We start from the raw sequence: 22,854 nt of genomic DNA, 5'->3' as shown, positions 1-22,854 counted from the left end.
ACAACTTGATTCATTCTGACTGGTCCGAGGGGCGTATGAACTATGGAGTACGGTACTACAGCTCTTTAGCTCACGTCAATGTTGATAGCAGGAGTCAAAGCTAAGGTTGTAGCTCGTAGTTCGACAAACTGATGGGGGTTGGTTGGGAGATCCTGGAGGTCTCCTCTTGCCGCAGCTCCAAGCGCTGCACGGACTGCAGGATGGTGCGTTGCCGTGCAGGAGCAGTGATTCACAATCTGACTCAATCCCTAATCACCCTGGATGTTGCCTGTCTGCGGCTGAAACTGCTGGTGCTTTGCTGCTGCTGGCTGACTGCCTGTCCCGCCAGCCTTGTCCTCCGTGACTGACGGTATAGTTAGAGTAGTTAACTCTCCCCAGCTCTCTGCTTATTCTTCTTCTTCACCATCCCTGGTCCCGAGCTACAGTTGCTGATCACTTTGTGTTTCTTCTTTTTGATCTTCCTCGTGGCCATAGAACTTGCTTTTCTTTTCTTTTCTTTTTTCTTTTGGTGTCCTTCATTCTTTGAAATCCATCCTCGCCTCACCTTTTATTTTGCAGCTTGCACACCGCCAGAACGGGTTTGATGAGTGCCAACCAAGTCCAACTCACCACGCAAGGCAAGGCGCCTCTTGTTCATTCTTCTTTCTTAGGCATCAACAGGCTGGCCCTTCTTCTCTCGTTGGTTATTCCCCCTTTTGTTTGTCCTGCTGGTCCCGTGTGAGAGGGAGCTGGTCAGCGTCGTGCTTCTGCTTTTTTTTTTTTTCTTCTTCTCTTCCTTTCTCTCTTCCTCTCTCTCTCTCTCTCTCTTTCCTCTTTCTTCTTACTACCTCTTCCCTCCTGCTTGTATTTACCCTCACTACAGCTATCCGATTTCACTGACCAAGATTACACGATAGACCATAACACACATATACACACACGCACAGACAGTCACGCAGACACACTCACACTCACACATCATTAGCAATTTGAACCATCCTCATCATGGCAGATAATACTGGTGCTCCGACCAGCAATAGTAGTAACTCCACCACCAACACCAACAACAGCAGTCCAGCTCCGGGCGACAACAACAATAAGCTGGAATGTGACCCGCCCACTGCGGAGACAAATGCGGGTAAAGCAGAGGCCAAGCCGCCCGTCCCCGCCCCCGAACCCGCCGCCAAAAAGCCCGTCTGTGCTAAACATTCTTCTTCTTCTTCTTCTGCTGCTGCGGCGGCTGCTGCCGATTCCAAGAAGAAGCCCCATCGCTCCACTAAGACTTCTTCCATCGTCACCCCCAGCGATGACAGCTCCTCCGGTCCCGACTCCTCCACCAACGATGACGATGACTCCACCCATAACTCCGCTGCAGATAAAGATGCTTCCTCGTCCTCGTCTAGCTCCTCTGCCTCCGACTCCGAAGTAGACCGCAAGCATCGTCGCAAACGCGGCAAGGCCCGAGCCAAGAAAGCACTCAACAAGAGCAGTCGCAAGAAAAAGACCCGCTCCCGCCAACAGTCCGACTCTGACTCGGATTCCTCGGAGGAGGACAGTGAGGACTCAGACTCGGATCTCGACGAGAAGACTTTGAAGAAGTTGGTCGCCAAGCTCAAGGCGAAGCGATCGTCCAAGAAGACTCGCTCCAAGGAGGACTCGTCGGAGGATCAGCAGGACGACAACGAGGATGACGGCTCCGATGAACTGGCCCTGCTGCTGGCCAAACAGAAGTTGGCGGCACTGCGGCTAAAGCTGGTCGACGGTCGGCGTAACAAAGGCCGCAGCAAACGGAGCTCAACCGACGGAGATGGTTCCAAGGGGGGGTCCCAAAAATCCAAGAGTCGGAAGAAGGCGGCGTCCAAGATGGCCTTCAAGCGGGTGGATCAATGTACGTGTGGCTCGGACCTCTCCCTGATCAATAGTTGCCTTTTAGCCGTGGATTCATGACTCTAATCACTAACTGTCGTGCTAATCTAGTATGGGACAATACGATCCATAACTACAAACTGACCGAGACCGTCGACGATCCTGGAGCCAACGAATGGGACCAATACCTCTTCACCGTCCGTCGCAAGTTCGATTGGGACAACAAGTATACCGAGACGGTGGTCGATCTCAAGAGCAAGTACATTCGTGATGCGCTGGCCAAGGTTATGGACGGAGTCAAAGGCGTCAGTCTGGTGCAGGAAACCGCGGTCGTCGATCCCAACATGCTCTTTCTGTATCTGGAAGAGACGCGGCAGTACATGCGCGATCTCCGCCAGCTGGCCAAGACGGAGAAGAAGAAGAAGGCCCGCAAGACAGCCGAGCTCAAGGCTGCTCATCTGAAGGTGCTCATCAAGTATCTTGACGCCGATTATGCCGAGACCAAGAAGACCCTGTATCCGTTGCTGGACGCCAACATGATCACCTTCGACCTGCTGTGGGCCATCTTCAAGCCTAACACGATTGCCTACTCGTCTACCTATGGAAATGCAGATGAGCCCCGTGCCTTCAAGATCGAGTATGCCACCAAGGAGTCGTCCTTCATGAAGGGTCAGTGGTACAGTATCGAAGGTCGTTACCTGGAATACGATGGAAAGTCATTCGGAATGGGCACTATGGCCGCCGAAGTTGAGTCCTTCAAGGGCGCTCGGAAGATTACCAGTCTTGGTTGTTATCCACTGAAATACCATCGCGAAGCGGAGGCAGTGAAGATCAAGCTGTTAGAACGGGGCAAGAAGTTCGTGTCTCTACGTGGTATGAACTACCGCTTCCACAAGGGCATGGGCTTTTACAAGAAGAAGCGCTCCGTCATTAAAGTCAACATCAACGGACGCGTAATGATCGATCCGGCCATCCACCGTCGCATCAACCCTAACTATCCCATCAGCACCGTTCGTCCCAAGGACCCGGACTATCTTGATGGGTCGGACGATGACGGGAGTGACGACGGTTGCTGCTGTGGCGTGTCGGGATCAGACTCGGATCAGGGTTGCGGGCCATCGCGGGATTCGGACACCCCAAGAATACGCTACAAGGTGGTCCGAGATAAGGCGGGCAAGCCGCATGTGGTCGAAGTGGAGCTGGATGAGAACGGTAACGAGGTGCAGAAGGAGGACATGGACGAAGTGGAGGATCCCTCTGAACGGGAGTTCACGGAGGAGGAGCTGCTAATCGCGAGCCCGGTCGTCTTGGGTTTCGCCTTCAGCGAGAAACTGTGGCTCGAGTTCAGCATCTCTGGGATCAGCGAGATCGAATGGAACGAGGAAGCTTTCAGCTCTCTCGTGCTACCCGACAATCAGAAGTCGATTGTCAAGGCGCTGGTCGAGTCCCACACCTTCCGGGCAGCCCAGAACATCGACGACGTAATCCAAGGCAAAGGCAAGGGGCTGGTCGCCGTGCTCCACGGCCCTCCGGGGACAGGCAAGACGCTCACAGCCGAAGGTATTGCCGAATTGCTCAAGCGTCCCTTGTACATGGTCAGCGCGGGAGAGTTGGGGACCGACTCGCGTACGCTTGAAGCCGAGCTCAACAAGATCTTGGATATCGCGCACTCCTGGGGCGCCGTACTCCTACTTGATGAGGCAGATATCTTCCTGGAGAAGCGTACTATCCAGGACATTCACCGCAATGCCTTGGTTAGCATCTTCTTGCGTCTCCTGGAATATTTCCAAGGTATCTTGTTCCTGACCACCAACCGTGTCGAAACCTTCGACGATGCCTTCCAGTCCCGAATCCACGTCGCGCTCCGCTACGGCGATCTCACCACCAAGGCCAAGCGCAGCGTCTGGAAGATGTTCCTGGAGAAAGTCCAGGCCATGGAGGGAGTGCAGACTGCCACGTTTACCGACAAGGACTTTGATCTTCTTGCCCGTCACAACCTGAACGGACGCCAGGTGAGTACCCTAGCGGACCCTTTCTGGAGATCATAAGCTAACCACCCCCTTCTCTTCCCTTTAGATCAAGAACTCCGTCCGCACAGCTCAAGCCCTTGCAGTCAACGAACAGACCCCCCTCTCGATGGAGCATATCAAACGTGTCCTCGACGTAGCCGAGACATTCGATCACGACCTCCGCGGCGGAACAGGATACCTAGACGCCATGAGAAGCTATACCTGAAAAAGGTGCCGCTAGTGTTCTTTATGATGGTATGGGTGAGCATGAGATACAGAAAGCTAAATGAATGAACGAAAAGAAGAGCAAAAGAAAAAGAAAAAGCATTTTACTGCACTACAGAAAAAACAAACCACACTCCTCTCTTCTGTCCGTCCGTCCCTCTCCCTATTTGTTTTTGACTTCTACATTCATGATCCATGCCATCTCTGGAATATAAACCATTTCAACATGTTTTTTTTTATGACTTGATGATCTCCTCTCCTGTCCTCTCCTCTCCTCTCCTCTCCTCTCCTCATGAATACAGTGCTATGCTGTGCTGACTCTAATGAATGTAACGAAGAAGAAGATGAAGAACAAGAAGAAGAGCACATTGATTGGCGTTTGGAAAGAAAATACCCGCACAACGCTACGGTCTGTCCTTTCCGGTGTTCCGCGATAGTTGGGGGGGGGCGCGCGGGTTCGGTCGGGGTTGATTTTACTTTACTCTTGTACCGCGGTCCTTTATTTGTCTTTTTTTGTTTGATTTGATTGAATGCTTTTTTTTGAGGTGCATGTATTTCGTTTTTCGAGTTTATTTCATTATTTCTGCATTGAGTTGAAGTGAAATGGAAATTTGGGATATGGTATGATGGGCTGTTGATTCGGCTCTTCTGCGCGAGTACGGGTATTGCGGTTCGGGTTCTGAGGGTCCAGATCTGCTCGTGTGGTTGTGCTGTGCTGCCCGGCCCGTGCTGTACGCCAGGGGGCAGTAATCGGAACTAAACGGATGGGGCCGGGGCTGTTGCCCTGACTACGGACGCGGGTTGGATGGATGGGTCGATACGAGATGGATTGAAGCAAACGCCTTCCTCTTTTACTTTACTGAAGATCTACGTTACCTCTTTTTGCATACGATCAAGATGAAACCATTGTTGTCGTAAGGGTAGTTATCATTAACACGATTTTGCGGTCTGTATTGGAAAACGAGATACACGTCATGTCCACTTCCCCCCACCTCCATCGCAGGTCCCACGAGGCTCTCGGGATGAAATTCAAAGCCCGGATTCTATGCTTCCGCGCTGCTGCGGCGACATTCCTCCGATGTAAAAGCCGATGGTGGGATGGGAAATGTGAAGAAGGGAGAGAAAGAGGAATAATGAATAGACTGTTATACAAGGAGGAACGTGGCTGCAGGAGAGATTTTGCTCATATTCATGATAGATGAGAGTTCAAATCATTTAAGGGTTGGCCTTAACGAAGTCACGACCTGGAGAATCCCTTGTTAGCACTGAATTTGTGAGTGACTGGTTCAAGAAATCAGGCTTACCCTTCTGGATGTTCTTCTTGAGGTCACCGAGAGCGGTCTCGATGAGCTTCTGCTCGTAGTCGTTGACGGGGCCGACGGGGTTGATCTTCTCAACACCGTTGGGGCCGAGCTCAACGAGGGAGGCGAAGTAGTCGACACCCTGGTCCTTGTAGAGAGGGCTGTCGACGAAAGTGGGCTCGACGATGCCCTTCTCGCCCTGGGAGGCACGGAGAAGAGACTCAGCGAAGCGGGCACCGGCCATGGCCATGGAGAGGGTGGCGGAACCGGCACCGTCCTTGGCCTTGACAACCTCGTCACCACCGAACTGGATGCGGTTGACGAGATCGTCACGGACCTTACCCTCGATGGAGGGGTGGTTGGACTGGGAGACGAGGGGAACGATGGTCACACCGGAGTGGCCACCGACAACGGGGACGGCCTCGTTGGCGGGGTCGGTCTTCTGGACCTGGGAGATGAAGCGGGAGGCACGGACAACGTCAAGGGTGGTGACACCGAAGAGACGCTTGGGGTTGTAGACACCCTTGGACTTGAAGACCTCGGCAACGATGGGGACGGTGGAGTTGACCTGGTAGAGGCAATTAGTCTTCGGGCAGTTCGGGACCGGGCAACCAGGTTAATGCATACAGGGTTGGAGATAACGAGGATGTTGGCCTCGGGGGAAGCCTCAGCAGCAGCCTTGGCAAGGTCGCGAACGATGGAGGCGTTGGTGTTGAAAAGGTCTGAGGTGATGCAATCAGTACTCTGGTGCTCATTGTGTCGAGCTCGAGGTTGAGCGCGTACCATCACGGGTCATGCCGGGCTTGCGGGGAACACCGGCAGGGATGAGGACGACCTCGGCGCCCTTGAGGGCATCACGGAGGCCAGAGGCGGTGGGCTCGTAGCCAGAGACAGTGCTGTTAGTGTTGATGTGGCTCAGATCAGCGGCAACACCTGCAATGGGTTGTGGTTAGCGTTTTGGTCCGTTGGTCGGAATGAACTCAGTTTCGCGTTCGGCCGCGAGCTGTGCGACGTACCAGGTCCACCGCGGATGTCGTAGAGAGCAAGCTCAGAGACACGGGGGTTGAGCTTGAGGAGGAGAGAGAGAGGCTGGCCAATACCACCAGCGGCACCGAGAACGGCAACCTTGGAGAGCTACAGGTTGCAATTGAATTGATTAGTTGAGATGTTGATGGTTAAGCCGAGGCTTCAAGCCATCAAGGTATGTTTTTCTTTTAGCTTACCTGGCTGGCAGAGACGGAGAAGCCACGCTTCTGGAAGAGGTTGAAAGACTGGCGAGCAGCGAACATCTTGACTGTGGGGAAGGGTAGACAGAAGAATAATCTATCTGGGGATATAAAGTAAGAATTGGGGAGGGGGGATGGGGAGAGAAGAAGAAGGGGAGAAAGAGAAGAGAGGGAGGGAAGGAAGAAGAAGAGGAAGAGGAAGAAGAGGAGAGGAAGTGGAGTTTGGTCGGGACGGGGAGGAAGAACGAGGAGAGCGTCGGTGAGAAAGGCTGAGACGGAACGGGAAAAGCAGCGGCTAAAAGGAACGCTTTCCGGATCCGATCTCCACGCCAGCCACCGTCGAAGAATCCCCCATCAATACACTGGGTAGTAGTTATATGTTCTTCTTGTTCAATTATGGTCATTGTTGTGTCAATCAATCACTTCCACCTAGGCTGCACTTCGTCCATCTGGTCCGATGGCCAAGAATGAATCGGTCCTACTGTTGCTGCTGCTGTTGTTGTCGACGCGATTCCATCCGAGCAACTCCACATGCGGGACTAATAAGTAAAGTCATTCAACTCCGGAGTTCATCTCATATGATCACCTGGTGGTATACATACAAAACAAGGAACATGCATTCCTGCTCCCTCTCTCCATCAATGAATCAATCAATCAAAGAGGAAGCTATTGATATCTCAACCAATACAATACCCAACGCCGGCGCTTGCCAATCAAAACCCATAAGTAACGCAAACACAAAGCAAAGCCAATGCCCCCGAAATAGCAGATATGCACCCTAACTCGCCTTCCGAAATCTACCTCAGAAAGTGTAGTACAGCCCAGCAAAAGAGAAAGAAGATGAGCACGCCAGCCCAGAAAATCCACTTATCCTGCTTCGCCCGGCGCTCCACCTTCCGGATCGTCTCCCCACTGACCCCCAACGTGTTCGCGACACTGTAAAGTCTTCGCTGCGTGCCCTTGAGCACCTCGCGCTGTTGCCCGAGATCAGCCAAGACCGCGCGACCTCGATCGAGAAACTCATCCAGCTGATTCCCAGTATTGGCCAGGAAGCTCTGTTCGCGCAGCGCATGTGTCTCCCGGGTGTAGTCGGCAGCTGAGCCTCCAAAGCCTAGACCCGATCGGGCCGAGGACGGATTGGCGAACGGGGATGGATTGGGGAGGGAAGATTGCGCGTAGGGATTCTCGGGAGTGGCGGTGTTGTGCGGACGTCGGCCGAGAAGCTCGTTGCGGTTTGTTACGGATTGCTAGCGGGGGAGAGACACAGAGGTGGTTAGCATTCGGTCGCAAACATGTAGGCCTCCTCAGGTTGTGCTTACTGCGTCTTCGCGTTCTTTGCGCAGTCGGTCAAAGTGTACCCGGTAATCTGCAAGCTCGGAGCGGAAGTTCTTTACTCGCTCGAAGGCTTTCTCTTGTTTCTCCGGGATCAGCTCCTTCTTAGATAGTGCGGAGTAGTCGTCGATGGTGCGGGATAGTGATGCGAGCGACGCCGCGATTTGGCCTGTCGGTTGAGCGGAGTAGCTCGGTCAGTCTGGGTTTAGAAGTACCCCATGTGAACGGAAGATCGCACCTTGGAGCGCTGCGGATGATGTGGCCGGCGACTGCGAGAATGTGTCCAGATCGCGACGGATAGCAGAAGACTGCTTCAGGGCGGAATTGAAAAGAGAGTTCTGGTCAAAGGTATCAGCATATATGTCTCCCCCTTGGTTTCAAAATGTCGTTTAAATTGCGAGAATTCTTCTCGATCTGCGGTCGCGGGCGTCATACCATCTTTTCTTGCGGTGTGACCAACACTACTGTATACAACGGCTAGGAAAGCAGTGTGCAGCGCAATAACAAACACTCGAGCACAGACAGACGATGTTGCAAGGCTTTTCGTGGGTATAGAGTTGAAATAGTGCAGCACGCTTGCTTGTTAAGGTAGTGCTAGGGCAGCGACGTGTCCTTGAGAAATAGCGGTTCCAGTGATGCTAATAATAATGATGCTAGCCAAGGCCACATGTTCTTGCAGAGGCCACGATTCTGACACTGCTGACCGCCTCCCGCCAATGCAGTCCATGCATACTCAACCGACATCGATCGTCCGTTCTCCAACTCTAATCATGCAGCGATCGGAGACTCGTCATATAACATTATCTACCACTTTTTATCATTGCCTTTGGTCACGAAACGAACTCTACCTTTGTGTCAGCGTCCAATCAAGGCCAAATACTGTATAAGCATGCTACAAGCCGAATGGACAATCAAAATGAGGTTGAATGAGATTGAGATGGAATTAACTAAGTCTCCACCGATCACAAACGCCTGGACAGCAGGAGAACGCCATGTATCCTCAGATCCGTGCGGTATATGAAATTACAAAGAAACAGGTAGAAAGAAAACATCAGGATATCAAGTTATCAAACCACGCAAGACAAGTACTTGATTTTCGTGTCGCACCCTTATTTGGGAGGGTACTTGTTCTGGAGAAGCCACCTAGAAGTCATGTTAGCAAGGACATGCCCATTGCGTCTCAAAACAAAAACAGGTAAAGAAGGGCATGACTCACTTGCTCACAAAGTAGTCAACGGCGCCGACAGCGCCGACGATTCCGGACCACAGTCCAACAAGCTGCCATGAGAGTCTGCCCTGCGCGTGCTTCTTGTACGCCCCGAAGCCGAGACCAGCTCCGGTCAGGGCCAGGATGACAGCGTTTCCGATATAGACCGGGTTGCTCTTGTTGCGGCGCACACTGCTAGCCTTGGCCTTAGCCTTCGCCTTGGCCTTGGCCTTCTCGCTCTGTTCCCGCTCGGCAATGGCTTCCTGCTCTTCGCGCTCTAGCCGTTCGGCCTGCGTCGTAGTCTTGACCTCCTGGTTCAAAAAGTCGGCATCCACGGATTGCACGTGGGGGGAGTCAACGTCGATCAGCGAAGCGGTGCTCTCGGATTCATCTCGGTACACCCGGTTGATATCGGGAGCGCGACTGTGGAATTCTGGTTAGCAATGTGGAAGGCTCGATGTTTGCTGGTGGTTGTTGTTGTTGCACTTACGCCTAGAAGCATTGTCAGTAATTGTGATCATTACAGGTGCGCTGTTGCGTAGACAGAAGGGAGAATTGCACATACCTCCTCCGGGGACTGCTTGGGACCCTTGGCTGCAGCTTCTGCGTAAGACATAATGACTTGTTGAATGTCACAAGAGGCGGTGCGTGATAGAATTGGTGAGGTCTGCGACGTCATGTGTCAGGGTCAGTGCGGCCATTCGAATAAGAAAGGTGGAGATACTAGGTGCCACGAGGAGGCAGGAAACAGCGACAAAGATCGAACACTTACCGGGAGAGTTGTGGATATGGAGAAACTCAAACTAGGTCAGATCTTGCAGAGAAAGAAATTGTAAGTAAAGTTTCAGGGGATGGAATGGAAGTCGGATGGTATTTATGGTTGCGGCCATGGCTGGGGGGGAAAGAGAATGACATCACGTCATAGACGGGCTCATGCGACAACGCCCGCTGCCAAGACCCGGTCTGTGATCTCGCCCATGGCTTGTTTCGCGCTTGTGTTTTTTTCGGTCTTCCGAGGCTCCGCTAACGCATTGTTCAGCTTGGCTAGGACAAACTGGGACCTCTAAGCTGCAGTCTGCTCTAAAACATTAACTTTCATTTTTATCCCTCTATCTGCTTGTATGAGAAGGAAAGAGAATGAACACTCAGTCTACTATATGAATCATACTAAAATGATAAGGAAAACATAGGAGATGCATTGCAGGGTTATGAACTGTACTAAGGGAAGACCATCGTGGTCTAGGGAGATGAGAAACGTTCAGATGGTTTTGATACATATTACACCAACATCAAAGAAAAGGTGACTCCGATCGTAGTTAACTAGGATACTGTGCCGGTCAGGTTTCCCATTCGCGGGAAAGAGCTTACAAAAGAAGCTCAAGGGGGTTCTCAACAATCTTCTTCAGCTCCTTGATCCACTCACCACCAACAGCCCCATCGACGACCTTGTGGTCGAAGCTGCCAGTGACGACGATCTGGTCATCCCACTCAACAGCGGTACCTTCCGCGGTCTCGACGGGGACGGCAACCTTGCGGGTGGTGCCAACAGCCAGGATACCGGCCTGAGGGGGGTTGATGACGGCGGTGAATCGCTCGATGGCAGCGTTCATGCCCATGTTGCTGATGGTGAAAGTACCACCCTGGTATTCCTCAGGCTTGAGCTTGTTCTCACGAGCACGCTTGCCAAGGTCCTTAATCTGGTTGGAGATGCTGGACAGGCCAAGACCCTGGACGTTCTTGACAACGGGGGTGATGAGACCGTTGGGGGTGGCGACGGCGACGCTGATGTCGGCGGTGTTGTGCTGGCGGATGACAACCTGGCCGTTCTCCTCGCGCCAGCTGGAGTTGACAGCAGGGACCTTCAGGAGGGCAGCAGCGCAGGCCTTGACGAGGAAGTCGTTGACGGAAAGCTTGTACTTGCCATCGGCGGTGGCGTTGAGAGCCTGACGAAGCTTAAGAAGCTTGGTCACGGACAGGGTGGTGGAGACGAAGTAGTGGGGGTTCTCGCGGATCGACTGTTGAAGGCGAGAAGCGATGGTCTTGCGCATGGAGGTAAGGGGGATGTCCTCGTAGGTGGCAGCGGCGGCGGTGGCGGAAACGGCGGGCTGGTACTTCTCAACATCCTCCTTGGTGATCTGGCCACCACGTCCAGTGCCCTTGAGAGCCTTGATGGGCACACCCTTCTCGAGAGCAAGAGCCTTGGCAGCAGGGCTGATGTTGGCCTCGCGGTCCAGAGCGGGCTGGAGCTTCTCACCCGAGGTCTCGGGCTCGATGGCAGCGGGCTGAGGCTCGGGGGTGGAAGAAGCGGGGGCAGCCTCTTCCTTGGACTCGGGCTTGCTCTCCGCAGCACCAGCAGCAGGCTTCTCGCTGCCAGCATCCTCCAGGGTGAATTCCTCGAAAGCGGAGACGTCGGTACCCTCCTCAACCAAGACAGCAATAGGCTAGTGCGTGGTCAGTAAATGCCTTGAAATAGGCCTGATCTTGCAGGTGGCAAATCGACAGAAGGGGACCACGAACAGAGCCAACGGCAACGTCCTTCTCGCCAGTCTCGGACAGAACCTTGGCCAAGACACCCTCATCCTGGAACTCGAAGTCCATCTGGGCCTTGTCGGTCTCAATTTCCACCAAAACATCGCCGGGCTGCAGAGCATCACCGGCCTTCTTCTGCCAGGCACCAATGTTACCGGCGTTCATAGTCGGCGACAGAGCAGGCATGCTGATGATGGTGTGAGGAGGGAAGGCTGCAAAGTTCGATCCGTCAGTTTCCGATAAAGCCACATATTGAAGCAACAAGGATCAACAAAGATGATAAGCGACATACACTTGGAGGCATAGTAGCGGGAAAGGGCGGATAGGGAGGGCAATTGAGATCTGTAAGAACAGAATGAGCGATCAGTAACCTTTGTGAGCCCAACAGGGATTATAGAACATACTGAGCAAGATCCTTGAATCTGTGAACGGTCTGCGGCCGCCTCAGAGAAAGGGCGCCTTTAGAGAGAAACATGGCGCTGGGGGTGCGCATCCGGACAGCAGAGGCAACCATGGCGCCAAAAATCTATGAAAAGGTCGAGAAGAGAGCCCGCGACGGGAAAGGATGGAGAGAGGGAGGATGGAAGAGAGGCTAGGAACTGGTCTGGCAGATGAAAGGGCCCGTATCGAAGAGTTGAGGACTGCAGCTCCAGGAACTTTTCTGTTGAGGCTACCGGTGAGACTCTCCGGAGTAGTTCTCGCCGGCCGCCCCGAGATAGCTTAGCTAAGCAGGTTCAACCCGATTCAAACCGATTCACAACACCAAGCCACTTAGTAAGCAGGATAAAACCACATGACTTTTTACTATCTCATGGTTTCACTATGTAAAGGGATCAACTTATATTACACTTTTACTCATGTACACAGTATTCTGATGGACAGTAAACAGGGCGCTAGAAAAACCACCATGACTTACTATCTCACCACTATCTACTAAGTACTATCCACAGTTAATCTATTAGCTGAATATAGTACTTATTAAAGTTAATTTAGTCTTCTCTTTGCTCTTATCTTACTATTTTAACCTATTCGCTCACTGCCCTAACATTATCTATATAACTTTAGTTCTTTACTCTTAACAGTCAGTTGCGACAATTGTGCCATTTCCAGTACGCAGCGCCAATACTTTTGATCCACCGGTAAGCCAGGGTCACTATTGGAACGACCGTACATACTGATAAGTGTTATAAGCACCCAACTGCCAGGTTTGGATGCGAGACTATATCCAAAGATTTGTTGTCGAAGGCCTGGTTGCGAGCAGCGCCGGCTCGGTTGTTCAGGATGCTCCAAGATTGCTGTGACCTGGGTGTCGCATTGCGGGTTCCTTTTACTTGGATCCTCTGAGTGGTGCTGATAACTATCGTTGAAAGAAGGACTTTGGGGGGATTGCTTATTTCATATTTAGAAGCCTACTATATGAAGTAACAAATCAGTCTGCTTTAACTGATCCGACGGGTATAAATGATCCTCGATTCTCTCTTGCTAGATAAAAACTACACTGACTAGCCATCAATGGCGATGAGCGCAAGAAACATCCGAGCATTGTGTAACGACTCAACAACCCATTGACGACGTGTAGTAGTCCCATGGTTCCCAAATACTAGCACGTTGGTCCAGAATCTCGGGCAGGTAGGTGGTGGACCATGATTCACCTCTATCAGCGGTATATTGCGCCTTGCGAGACTCCCAGTACTCCGGCAGCCAACCAGATTGCTCCCAGTCGACAACCGCCAGAATACGGTATGGGGGTGTGGGTGTGACGATGATGTTACTGCGATGGAGATCGCCATGAGTGAATTTGATTGCACAGTCGTCCGGGAGGTCATAGCGGAATGGTTCCACTGGGACCGAGTACGGATCTGACATCGGTCTTCGGTGAAGAGATGTAAACCAGTCGTGAAAGTCACGAACTGTAGCGAAAGGGCCTGCTTCATGCATATAATTCACATGAAAAGCCCTGTCGTAAAGTGGTCCTTTCGTGACATTGCCTACGAAAGAGAGATTAGCTGACGGAGCCAGTTATCCATAGGGTCTGCGGGATATTCTACCTACAAATGGGTCCTTTGGGTGCTGTTCGACCTGTCGTAGGCACTGAAAAATTGTCCTGAATTCGCGACAGATGCCAGCTTTGTCCTCATGTCACATAATCCGCCATACTTGTTCAAGAGATGTTCCATTCACATACTCCATGTAAATGTATCTCACGTTTCCTTCGGTGTGCCAACCATACACTTCGGGCACCGGAACGTCGCCCTTGAGGAATTGACGGATGGCATATAGGCTCTGAGCTTCGGAAAGTTGGACAGAGCCTCCCCACTTGACAAATAGGCCCATCTCTTCGAAACTGGCAGGTGGCTGGCACGCATATGGGGCTGCCATCGGATGGGGTCCCTCTTGGTCGGAATACACTCCGGCGAGTTGTTGCTCCTTAACGCGTGCCTGCACTTCATTTGGTGAAGGTAATCGATCCCAGTTTGGAAAAAATGATGATTTTTCAACAACAAAACTCGGAGAACAGGAGACTTCCAACTGCGGGAATCGCACCTGTTCTCCTTCACGGGCCATGATGCCGGAGACTCGGCATTTGAGTCTCCTGCAGCTGTTACGGCGATGCCATGGTTGTTTGTCTTGGCGCCAGTTGATCACTTGACTGCAAGGGCCATCAGGTTAACCATGCAAGAGCTCCTTCGTCAGATATCTAATTCACAGACAGCGTACCCATCGTAGTGCTCTTCGGAAACTTATCTACATCCCCGTATGCGTCCTAATTTTGATGCTAGGCATTGCCGAAAGTTGTTTGGAACTATTATGTCAGACCCCCTCTATACAGACCAACCTCGCTTGTCTGCCGGCCTAGTTCGGACCCCGTCTCGTGAAACCAGACATTCCCAGTACCTCCATGGTGCTGTCTTCTAATCGCAAATTGCTGTTCCGGCCTTATCTCAGCAAGCTCAGCCCCTCTGGACGAGGAAGAAGCCTTACTAGGTTGCAGTTTGGGCTGTAATAGCTGACTCAGCAGATTATAATCACGTGATATAATGATGGTCTAGCGGCTGTGGCTTACCACGCCCTCCGTACGGTATCTCCGTCGTCCGCGGGAGTGAACACGCTTCAATTCCAATGGACTGCTTGTCAGTAACGAGGTTGGGCCGGCGTTCATTTTCAACCTGCAGATTCTTTTTCCCGTCCCTCCTTTAGTCCCATGTTGACCCCCTCCCTGTCGATCTTCGAACACTCCGATCGGAGTCTCGCATAAATGGCGGAAGTCGAAAACGGCTCTGTCAATGAGCCCGCCCAAACATCCCCAGCCGTGCCGCAGGCAGACAACAAGGATGCGGCTGCTGTATTGACACAGTCGGACGACTCCGTCCTACAAGACAAACCAAACCTGCCCGCTGAGTCGGAGCGTCAACAGATTGAGACAGAGCAGTTGGAGAAAAATGTTCAGTCAACTACCGAACCAGAGTCCACTGCAAACCCGGAGTCAGCCGACCAGATCGCAACTCCGCCAGAGGAAGCCGTCGTACCCCAGATTTCCGAAAACCAACCAGAATCTGAGTCAAACCTGAAGGAAGAAGCTCTCGGGGGTCAAACTGAAGATGCCGCCGCCAACATCGAGAAGGAAACCCCCGCCGAAAGACACGATGTTACCTCGATACCTCCTCGCGATGAGCCTGGTCCGGATACAAGAATGCGCTCGGACTCGAGGTCCACTACGGCCACGGTTGCGACACAACGCTCTGTAACACTCAGCTCCACCGTCTTCATAGTCAGTGCTTTGGATGCGATTGGCGCTTCGAAGGAAGCGCGCAGGAGCAGGGAACTGGAGGAGGCTGTCAAGAGCGCGCTCAGCAATGTCAAACAGTCGGATGGCCAGCCGATCGACCCTGAGGTCATATTTCGTCCACTCCAGCTCGCCACCAAGTCGCTCAGCATTCCTCTACAGGTCACAGCGCTTGACTGCATTGGAAAGCTTATCACATACTCTTACTTCGCATTTCCATCGGCTCATGAGAACAAGACCTCAGAGGACGAAGCCAGCCCGGAGCAACCGCCCTTGATTGAACGAGCCATCGACGCGATATGTGATTGTTTCGAAAATGAAGCTACACCAGTCGAAATCCAGCAGCAAATTATCAAGTCACTGCTGGCGGCGGTCCTCAACGACAAGATTGTGGTACATGGAGCGGGTCTCCTCAAAGCTGTCCGTCAGATCTACAACATCTTCATATACTCCAAGTCATCTCAGAACCAGCAGATAGCCCAGGGGTCATTGACACAAATGGTCAGCACTGTCTTTGATAGAGTCAACGTAAGACTTGAATTGAAGGAGCTGCGTTTGCGAGAGGGAGAGAAAGGGCAAGGTGGTTCTTCGGACAATGTTACGCTGGAGGCGGCCGACGCGCCTCATGAGGATGAACATGTGTCTGACGAGCCTCACGATGCAAGCTCTGATCACCCTGTTTCGAAAGAGCCCGGGGAGAAGCTCACTCTGCAAAGCTTCGAATCGAACAAGGAGGTTACCACAGTCAACGACAATGCCCCAACGATGGTCACTCGCGCTAGACTCAATCAAAGACCGGCTCGGTCCTCTTCAGGGACGTTCACAGAGGATGGTGACAGCACCGCTGACGATGACGAAGATGAAATCTACGTCAAAGATGCTTTCCTCGTCTTCAGAGCTCTCTGCAAGCTGAGTCACAAGAATTTGAATCATGATCAACAGCAGGACCTCAAATCTCAGAACATGAGATCGAAGTTGCTATCCTTGCATCTTATTCATTACCTCATCAACAATCAAGTCAACGCCCTCACATCTCCGCTCTTGACAATCAGGAACAGCTCCAGTAGCTCGGGTAGTTCGGATGCGATGACATTTCTGCAAGCTGTCAAGCCTCATCTTTGCCTGAGTCTGAGCCGGAACGGATCTAGCTCAGTGCCCAGGGTCTTCGAGGTGTGCTGCGAAATCTTCTGGCTTATGCTGAAGCACATGAGAGTAATGATGAAGGTTCGTATATTCCTTGGACATCATTACGCAAAGATACGCTAACATCAAGCAGAAAGAGCTCGAGGTCTTCTTAAAAGAGATTTACTTGACTATTCTCGAGAAGCGCAATTCGCCCGCTTTCCAGAAACAATACTTCATGGAAGTACTTGAGAGATTGGCCGCGGACCCGCGCGCTCTTGTTGAGATCTACCTCAATTATGACTGCGATCGAACAGCTTTGGAGAATATTTTCCAGAAGTAGGTGAATTCAATCCTCAACTGGAGAGCTCTTCTAATATTTGCGACAACCAGTGTCATCGAGCAATTATCGCGTTATGCAAGTATTCCTGTTGCGGTCACTCATGCTCAACAGCAGCAATATCAGGAGCACCATATCAAGATCTCGTCCGTCGGGAGTGACTGGCATCAAAGTGGAAGCTTTCCCCCTTCGCTGACTACGGCTAATGTAGCCAATGTCCAACAACCGAATTTACAGAACGTACCCCCCGAGTATACGCAGAAGAATCAGGCGGTCGTGTGTCTGGTTGAGATTCTACAATCATTGGACAACTGGGCTTCGCAACGTCTAGTTGACCAGTCTGCAACAGTGCCTCATTCATCATCTCAAAAGTCGATCGACAACCCCAGAGATTCGATCGATATGAACACCGCGTCGTTTCTTTCGTCGCCACGGATTGAGGGTACCGAGGGCACTACCACTCCGGTAGCAGAGGATGATCCAAGCCAAATTGAGAAGGTCAAGCAAAGAAAGACTGCTTTTACAAATGCTGTGCAACAATTCAACTTCAAGGCCAAGCGCGGGATCAAACTTTTCATCCAGGAGGGTTTCGTGCGCTCCAAATCCCCTGAGGATATTGCTGCCTTCTTGTACCGGAATGACCGGTTAGATAAAGCAATGATAGGAGAGTATCTCGGCGAAGGCGATGCCGAGAATATTGCTATCATGCATGCCTTTGTCGACATGATGGATTTCTCAAAGCGGCGCTTCGTTGACGCTCTTCGCCAATTTCTACAGCATTTCCGCTTGCCGGGAGAGGCACAAAAGATCGATCGCTTCATGCTGAAATTTGCTGAGCGCTACGTAACTCAAAATCCTAACGCTTTTGCCAACGCGGACACGGCATACGTTCTCGCCTACTCTGTCATCATGCTGAACACCGATCAGCACAGTGCCAAGATCAAGGGACGTCGTATGAACAAGGAAGATTTCATCAAGAACAACCGGGGTATCAATGACAATCAGGACTTGCCTGATGAATACCTGTGTTCGATTTTCGATGAAATTGCACAAAATGAGATTGTACTGGATACTGAACGGGAGCATGCAGCAAACCTTGGTATTTCTGCCTCTGCGCCTGCCGGTTTGGCGACCAGAGCCGGACAGGTCTTTGCGACAGTCGGAAGGGATATTCAGGGTGAGAAGTATGCGCAGGCTTCGGAAGAAATGGCCAACAAGACCGAGCAGCTTTATCGCAGCTTGATCCGGGCGCAGCGTAAGACAGCAGTCAAGGAGGCCCTTTCCCGCTTCATCCCAGCGACCTCGGTTCGCCACGTCGGTTCCATGTTCAATGTTACATGGATGTCGTTTTTGTCGGGGTTATCTGCTCCTATGCAAGATACACAGTACCTTGAACTGATCAAGCTTTGCATGGAGGGGATGAAGCTGGCCATCCGTATCAGCTGCGCTTTCGATTTGGAGACACCCCGAGTTGCTTTCGTGACAGCACTTGCCAAGTCCACGAATTTGGGAAATGTCAGGGAAATGGTGGCGAAGAATGTGGAGGCACTGAAGGCATTGCTTGATGTTGCTCTGACGGAAGGGAACCACCTTAGGGGCTCCTGGAGAGAGATCCTTACGTGCGTCAGTCAGCTTGATCGGCTCCAACTCCTCACCGATGGCGTAGATGAAGGCTCTCTACCAGACGTCTCTCGAGCTCGCATTGTGACACAACCGTCCTCTGATGGTTCTCGAAAGTCTATGCAGGCATCGAGACGCCCTCGTCCTCGGTCCGTTAACGGGCCTTCTGCCTTCCGCACCGAGGTCGCCATGGAAAGTCGCTCTGTCGAAATGATCAGGGGAGTTGATCGCATCTTCACCAACACCGCCAATCTGTCGCATGAAGCCATCATCGATTTTATTCGGGCGCTAAGTGAAGTTAGCTGGCAGGAGATCCAGTCGTCTGGGCAGACCGACTCTCCACGAACCTACAGCTTGCAGAAGTTGGTTGAGATCAGTTACTACAACATGACTCGAGTAAGAATTGAATGGTCGAAGATTTGGGAGGTACTTGGACAGCACTTCAATCAGGTGGGCTGCCACTCGAACACGACAGTGGTCTTCTTCGCTCTCGATTCTCTTCGCCAGCTCTCAATGCGATTCATGGAGATCGAGGAGCTGCCAGGTTTCAAGTTCCAGAAAGATTTCCTCAAGCCTTTCGAACATGTCATGGCAAATAGCAGCGCTGTGACTGTCAAGGATATGATTCTCCGCTGTCTCATTCAGATGATCCAAGCGAGGGGCGACAATATCCGCTCTGGTTGGAAAACGATGTTTGGTGTTTTCACAGTCGCTGCTCGAGAGCCCTACGAAGGCATTGTTAACATGGCGTTCGAACATGTTACGCAGATTTACAACACTCGCTTTGGGGTCGTGATAACGCAGGGTGCTTTCCCTGACCTCATTGTGTGTCTGACAGAGTTCTCTAAGAACTCGAGGTTCCAGAAGAAGTCGCTACAGGCGATCGAAACCCTCAAGTCAACAGTTTCGAAGATGCTGAGAACGCCAGAATGCCCGCTTTCCAATCGTGGTAACGCATCAGAGGGTGCTCACGAGGATGCCACCAACCTCACGCAACAACTTACTCGCCAATCGAAGGAGGAGCAATTCTGGTATCCAATCTTAATCGCCTTTCAGGACGTTCTCATGACGGGTGATGATCTTGAAGTCCGCTCGCAGGCACTGACTTACCTCTTCGAGACTCTGATTCGGCATGGCGGTGGATTCCCCCAGGAATTCTGGGATGTCCTGTGGCGACAGCTTCTCTACCCCATCTTCGTGGTGCTGCAGTCTAAATCCGAGATGTCTAAAGTACCTAACCACGAGGAGCTCTCTGTGTGGCTTTCTACAACGATGATCCAGGCTCTGAGGAACATGATCACACTTTTCACACACTACTTCGATGCGCTGGAATACATGCTCGATCGCATTCTCGAACTTTTGACACTGTGCATCTGTCAAGAAAACGACACCATTGCGAGGATCGGCAGTAACTGCTTGCAGCAATTGATCCTGCAAAATGTCACCAAATTCCAGCAGGAGCACTGGAACAAGGTCGTCGGTGCGTTCGTCGAGCTGTTCACCAAGACCACAGCCTATGACTTGTTCACCGCCGCGGCTTCCATCGCTTCCAAGCCCTCCCCCCCGGCCAAACCCGCAAACGGGGACGCAGCAAACAGCGAAGACAGCGCCAACGAATCAGCCGATACATCTTCGGTCCAAGAGACAAGTAGTGTCGATCCATCCAAGATTAATGGATCCCAAAACGTTGCGTCGGAGCACGAAGAGGGAGACATGCCGACCGCTTCTAACCCCGCATTGGAGGACTACCGGCCTCAAACGGAGGCGCAGCAACAACCCGCTGCGGTCACTGTTGCACGGCGTCGTTTCTTCAACCGCATCATCACCAACTGCGTGCTTCAGCTGCTCATGATTGAGACGGTCCATGAGTTGTTCTCCAATGACAAAGTCTACTCGCAGATCCCCAGCCACGAGCTCCTCCGGCTCATGGGCCTGTTGAAGAAAAGTTACCAATTCGCGAAGAAATTCAACGAAGACAAGGAACTACGGATGCAACTATGGCGTCAGGGATTCATGAAACAGCCTCCAAATCTGCTGAAGCAGGAAAGTGGCAGTGCCGCCACTTACGTCCACATCCTGTTCCGTATGTATCACGACGAGAGAGACGAGAGGAAGAGCAGCCGGGCGGAGACGGAAGCCGCTCTCATCCCGTAAGTAACTTGCTAGTATCCTACGAGTAACACATACACCAGACTAACATTGACCAAATGCAGACTGTGCGCGGATCTCATTCGCAGCTTTGTCCGTCTGGACGAAGACTCGCAGCATCGGAACGTCCTAGCCTGGCGTCCTGTCGTGGTGGATGTCATCGAGAGCTATACCAACTTCCCCTCGGAAGGATTCAACAAACACATCGAAACCTTCTACCCCTTGGCCGTTGACTTGCTTGGCCGCGACATGAACCCCGAGGTCCGCCTCGCCGTGCAGTCGCTCTTCCGCCGTGTCGGAGAGGTCAAACTGGGTCTCCCTCCTCGCCCGCAATCACCCGCCAGTCATCGAAACTCTGTGTCCAGCCAGCTTTCTCGTAAACACAGCGGCGGACGTTAATGCACTGTCCGGAGCGGTTTCTCTTTCTCCCAATTACCAAACTTTCCTCTCGATATTGATCTGCTTGTCTGTGTGCCTTTTTTTTTCCTTCTTCTTGGATATCCTCGTCTTTCATGAATGGAAAGGCTTCGCTTGTTCTGGAAGGTCATTGGATGTATTAGACTTATTCTCCATCATAGCCTTCGTCTCTTCTTCTTCTTCTTCTTCTCCCCCTTACTTCTCTTATTTGTGATTCTCCCAAATTCCATTATTATCGATATCTGTGCAAGCGGGCTTTATATATGTATGTACAAAATACCATCTTTATTGAAGCGTTGCAGAGTCTGTTTCAGTCAATTCGCCGTCAACTCGCCGCGTAACTGCTTTCAGCTGTAGCCTTGGGTGAGGTCGTAAGCCGGAAATTCTCTAGTCCATACCTAGTGACCCGGCCTTGCTCAGCGTGATGACGCCAGCGGTTCGGTTGTGCGCCGTCGCGAGTCCGGCCGGCTGACGGCTTCTTCCTAAGGCGAAGAAAGCACTTCGACTGCCCAGTTAGCGAGCGCCCAAGGTGATATCAACCCCCAAAGACCCAATCCCAAGATTCTTTTCCATCTCAAATCCCCATCGCCTTCGCCCGGATCTCCAGTAGCGCAGGGATATCCCCAGACTCATAGAAAGCCAGCAACCCATCCATATCACGCTCAGTCATCTCGACCAAATCCTCCAAACTCCACGACTCGCAAACGCCCGACATCCTACCCCAAGGGAAGCAGAAGCACCAGAAATCAGCCCACACCACTCAACTCCCACGTCCACGAAACCCAAAGGGGAGAACATACCACTTCATCCGCTTCGGGCCCTCCTCGACCTTAGGCGCCAACTCGCGCAACTTCTTCCGCAACCGCCCGACATTCTCGATCGCGGCGCCCATGTTCCCCGGCAGGGTGGCGGCGATCTTCTTGCGGACGAGACTCGCCAGCCGGGGCCCGTTGCCGTTGGTGCTGACCATGATCTGCAGCGGTCCATCGCGGTGCATGCTGCCGAAGTAGAAGTCGCATTCGGGCGGCACGTCGGCGATGTTGGCCGGGATGCGCTTCTCCTTGCAGAGCTGCCACACCCGCGTCGAGGCCTCCGGGTCGTCGATCGCGCAGAGTACCATGTCCGCTGTGTCGAGGTCCGCCGGCTCGAACGTCCGGTCGATGTGCGTTACTTGGCCCTCCGCCACCCGGTAGGCCACTTCGTCATTGAGGCCCGCTGCTGGGCTGACGACGGTTACGCGGGCATCGGCGTTCAGGGCGTGCAGGATGCGGCCGGCTGCTACCTGGTTTTGGGGGACATGGAGATGTTAGTTTGCTTGATGCGTGCTAGGACTATGTGTAGTAGTTTGGGGTTGGGGAGGGGCTTGTGTGTCGGGAGATGCAGATATATATCTGTGGGTAAGGAGCCGGCCGATAAGAGAGGGAGGGGCAGATGAATGGTGATAACTATACCTCTCCTCCACCGACTACCAGGATATGTTTATTCTTCGCCTGCCAGGCAATGATGAGGGAGCCTCCTCCCTGAACCTCTGGGAATTTCTGCGACATTATTGTGGTGGTGGTGGTGGTGGTGTCTGGTCGTGTCAGTCACAGGCGGGATTTCCTATCGGACTGTCCGGGCGCGGGGAGAATCGGCGGCCGCATTGCCTATCAATTCATTCTTACTTCTTACAGCTGAGCTTCATTCAAACCCCGTGACATTCCGCCTGCCATTTTCTGCCCACTTCCTTGTGCGGGCCTTTTTCCCTCT

At 52.3% G+C, this 22,854-nt stretch overlaps 6 protein-coding genes across 6 annotated transcripts; 2 read left to right on the top strand and 4 right to left on the bottom strand.

Moving 5' to 3' along the window:
- Window positions 1–557: 557 nt before the first annotated feature.
- On the top strand, window positions 558–4,226 carry BO97DRAFT_200166 (ATP-binding protein). The gene is made up of 4 exons (XM_025690523.1): window positions 558–678; window positions 897–1,867; window positions 1,957–3,857; window positions 3,922–4,226. Exons 2-4 carry the CDS (start codon window positions 985–987, stop codon window positions 4,078–4,080), a joined length of 2,943 nt encoding a protein of 980 aa, XP_025547718.1. The 5' UTR covers window positions 558–678; window positions 897–984; the 3' UTR covers window positions 4,081–4,226.
- A 752-nt stretch (window positions 4,227–4,978) lies between these two features.
- BO97DRAFT_408251 (malate dehydrogenase) lies at window positions 4,979–6,939 on the bottom strand. The gene is made up of 6 exons (XM_025695816.1): window positions 6,604–6,939; window positions 6,397–6,514; window positions 6,164–6,313; window positions 6,008–6,102; window positions 5,384–5,948; window positions 4,979–5,323 (listed from the first exon to the last, which is right to left on the bottom strand). Exons 1-6 carry the CDS (start codon window positions 6,667–6,669, stop codon window positions 5,295–5,297), a joined length of 1,023 nt encoding a protein of 340 aa, XP_025547717.1. The 5' UTR covers window positions 6,670–6,939; the 3' UTR covers window positions 4,979–5,294.
- Window positions 6,940–7,264: 325 nt separating this feature from the next.
- Window positions 7,265–12,324, bottom strand: BO97DRAFT_472937 (dihydrolipoamide acetyltransferase component of pyruvate dehydrogenase). Its single transcript, XM_025700189.1, has 9 exons — window positions 12,079–12,324; window positions 11,967–12,016; window positions 11,663–11,886; window positions 10,514–11,586; window positions 9,711–9,722; window positions 9,155–9,568; window positions 9,064–9,068; window positions 7,926–8,107; window positions 7,265–7,853 (listed from the first exon to the last, which is right to left on the bottom strand). Exons 1-9 carry the CDS (start codon window positions 12,186–12,188, stop codon window positions 7,404–7,406), a joined length of 2,520 nt encoding a protein of 839 aa, XP_025547716.1. The 5' UTR covers window positions 12,189–12,324; the 3' UTR covers window positions 7,265–7,403.
- An 817-nt stretch (window positions 12,325–13,141) lies between these two features.
- BO97DRAFT_472936 (phosphotransferase enzyme family protein) lies at window positions 13,142–14,239 on the bottom strand (the record flags this gene model as incomplete). The annotated part of the gene is made up of 3 exons (XM_025700188.1): window positions 13,142–13,662; window positions 13,723–13,778; window positions 13,818–14,239. The coding sequence occupies 3 exons, from the start codon at window positions 14,237–14,239 to the stop codon at window positions 13,229–13,231; spliced, it is 912 nt and encodes a 303-aa protein (XP_025547715.1). The 3' UTR covers window positions 13,142–13,228.
- Window positions 14,240–14,823: 584 nt separating this feature from the next.
- Window positions 14,824–21,378, top strand: BO97DRAFT_446048 (Arf family guanine nucleotide exchange factor SEC7). The gene is made up of 4 exons (XM_025698609.1): window positions 14,824–16,682; window positions 16,735–16,919; window positions 16,974–20,690; window positions 20,754–21,378. Exons 1-4 carry the CDS (start codon window positions 14,931–14,933, stop codon window positions 21,085–21,087), a joined length of 5,988 nt encoding a protein of 1,995 aa, XP_025547714.1. The 5' UTR covers window positions 14,824–14,930; the 3' UTR covers window positions 21,088–21,378.
- Window positions 21,325–22,721, bottom strand: BO97DRAFT_408245 (bifunctional precorrin-2 dehydrogenase/sirohydrochlorin ferrochelatase MET8). The gene is made up of 3 exons (XM_025695815.1): window positions 22,557–22,721; window positions 21,906–22,387; window positions 21,325–21,821 (listed from the first exon to the last, which is right to left on the bottom strand). Exons 1-3 carry the CDS (start codon window positions 22,650–22,652, stop codon window positions 21,680–21,682), a joined length of 720 nt encoding a protein of 239 aa, XP_025547713.1. The 5' UTR covers window positions 22,653–22,721; the 3' UTR covers window positions 21,325–21,679.
- Window positions 22,722–22,854: the final 133 nt, after the last annotated feature.

Source organism: Aspergillus homomorphus (assembly GCF_003184865.1).
Source record: "Aspergillus homomorphus CBS 101889 unplaced genomic scaffold BO97scaffold_46, whole genome shotgun sequence".
Classification (NCBI taxonomy): Eukaryota; Fungi; Ascomycota; class Eurotiomycetes; order Eurotiales; family Aspergillaceae; genus Aspergillus; species Aspergillus homomorphus.
This window is presented reverse-complemented; position numbering and strand designations above follow the sequence as displayed.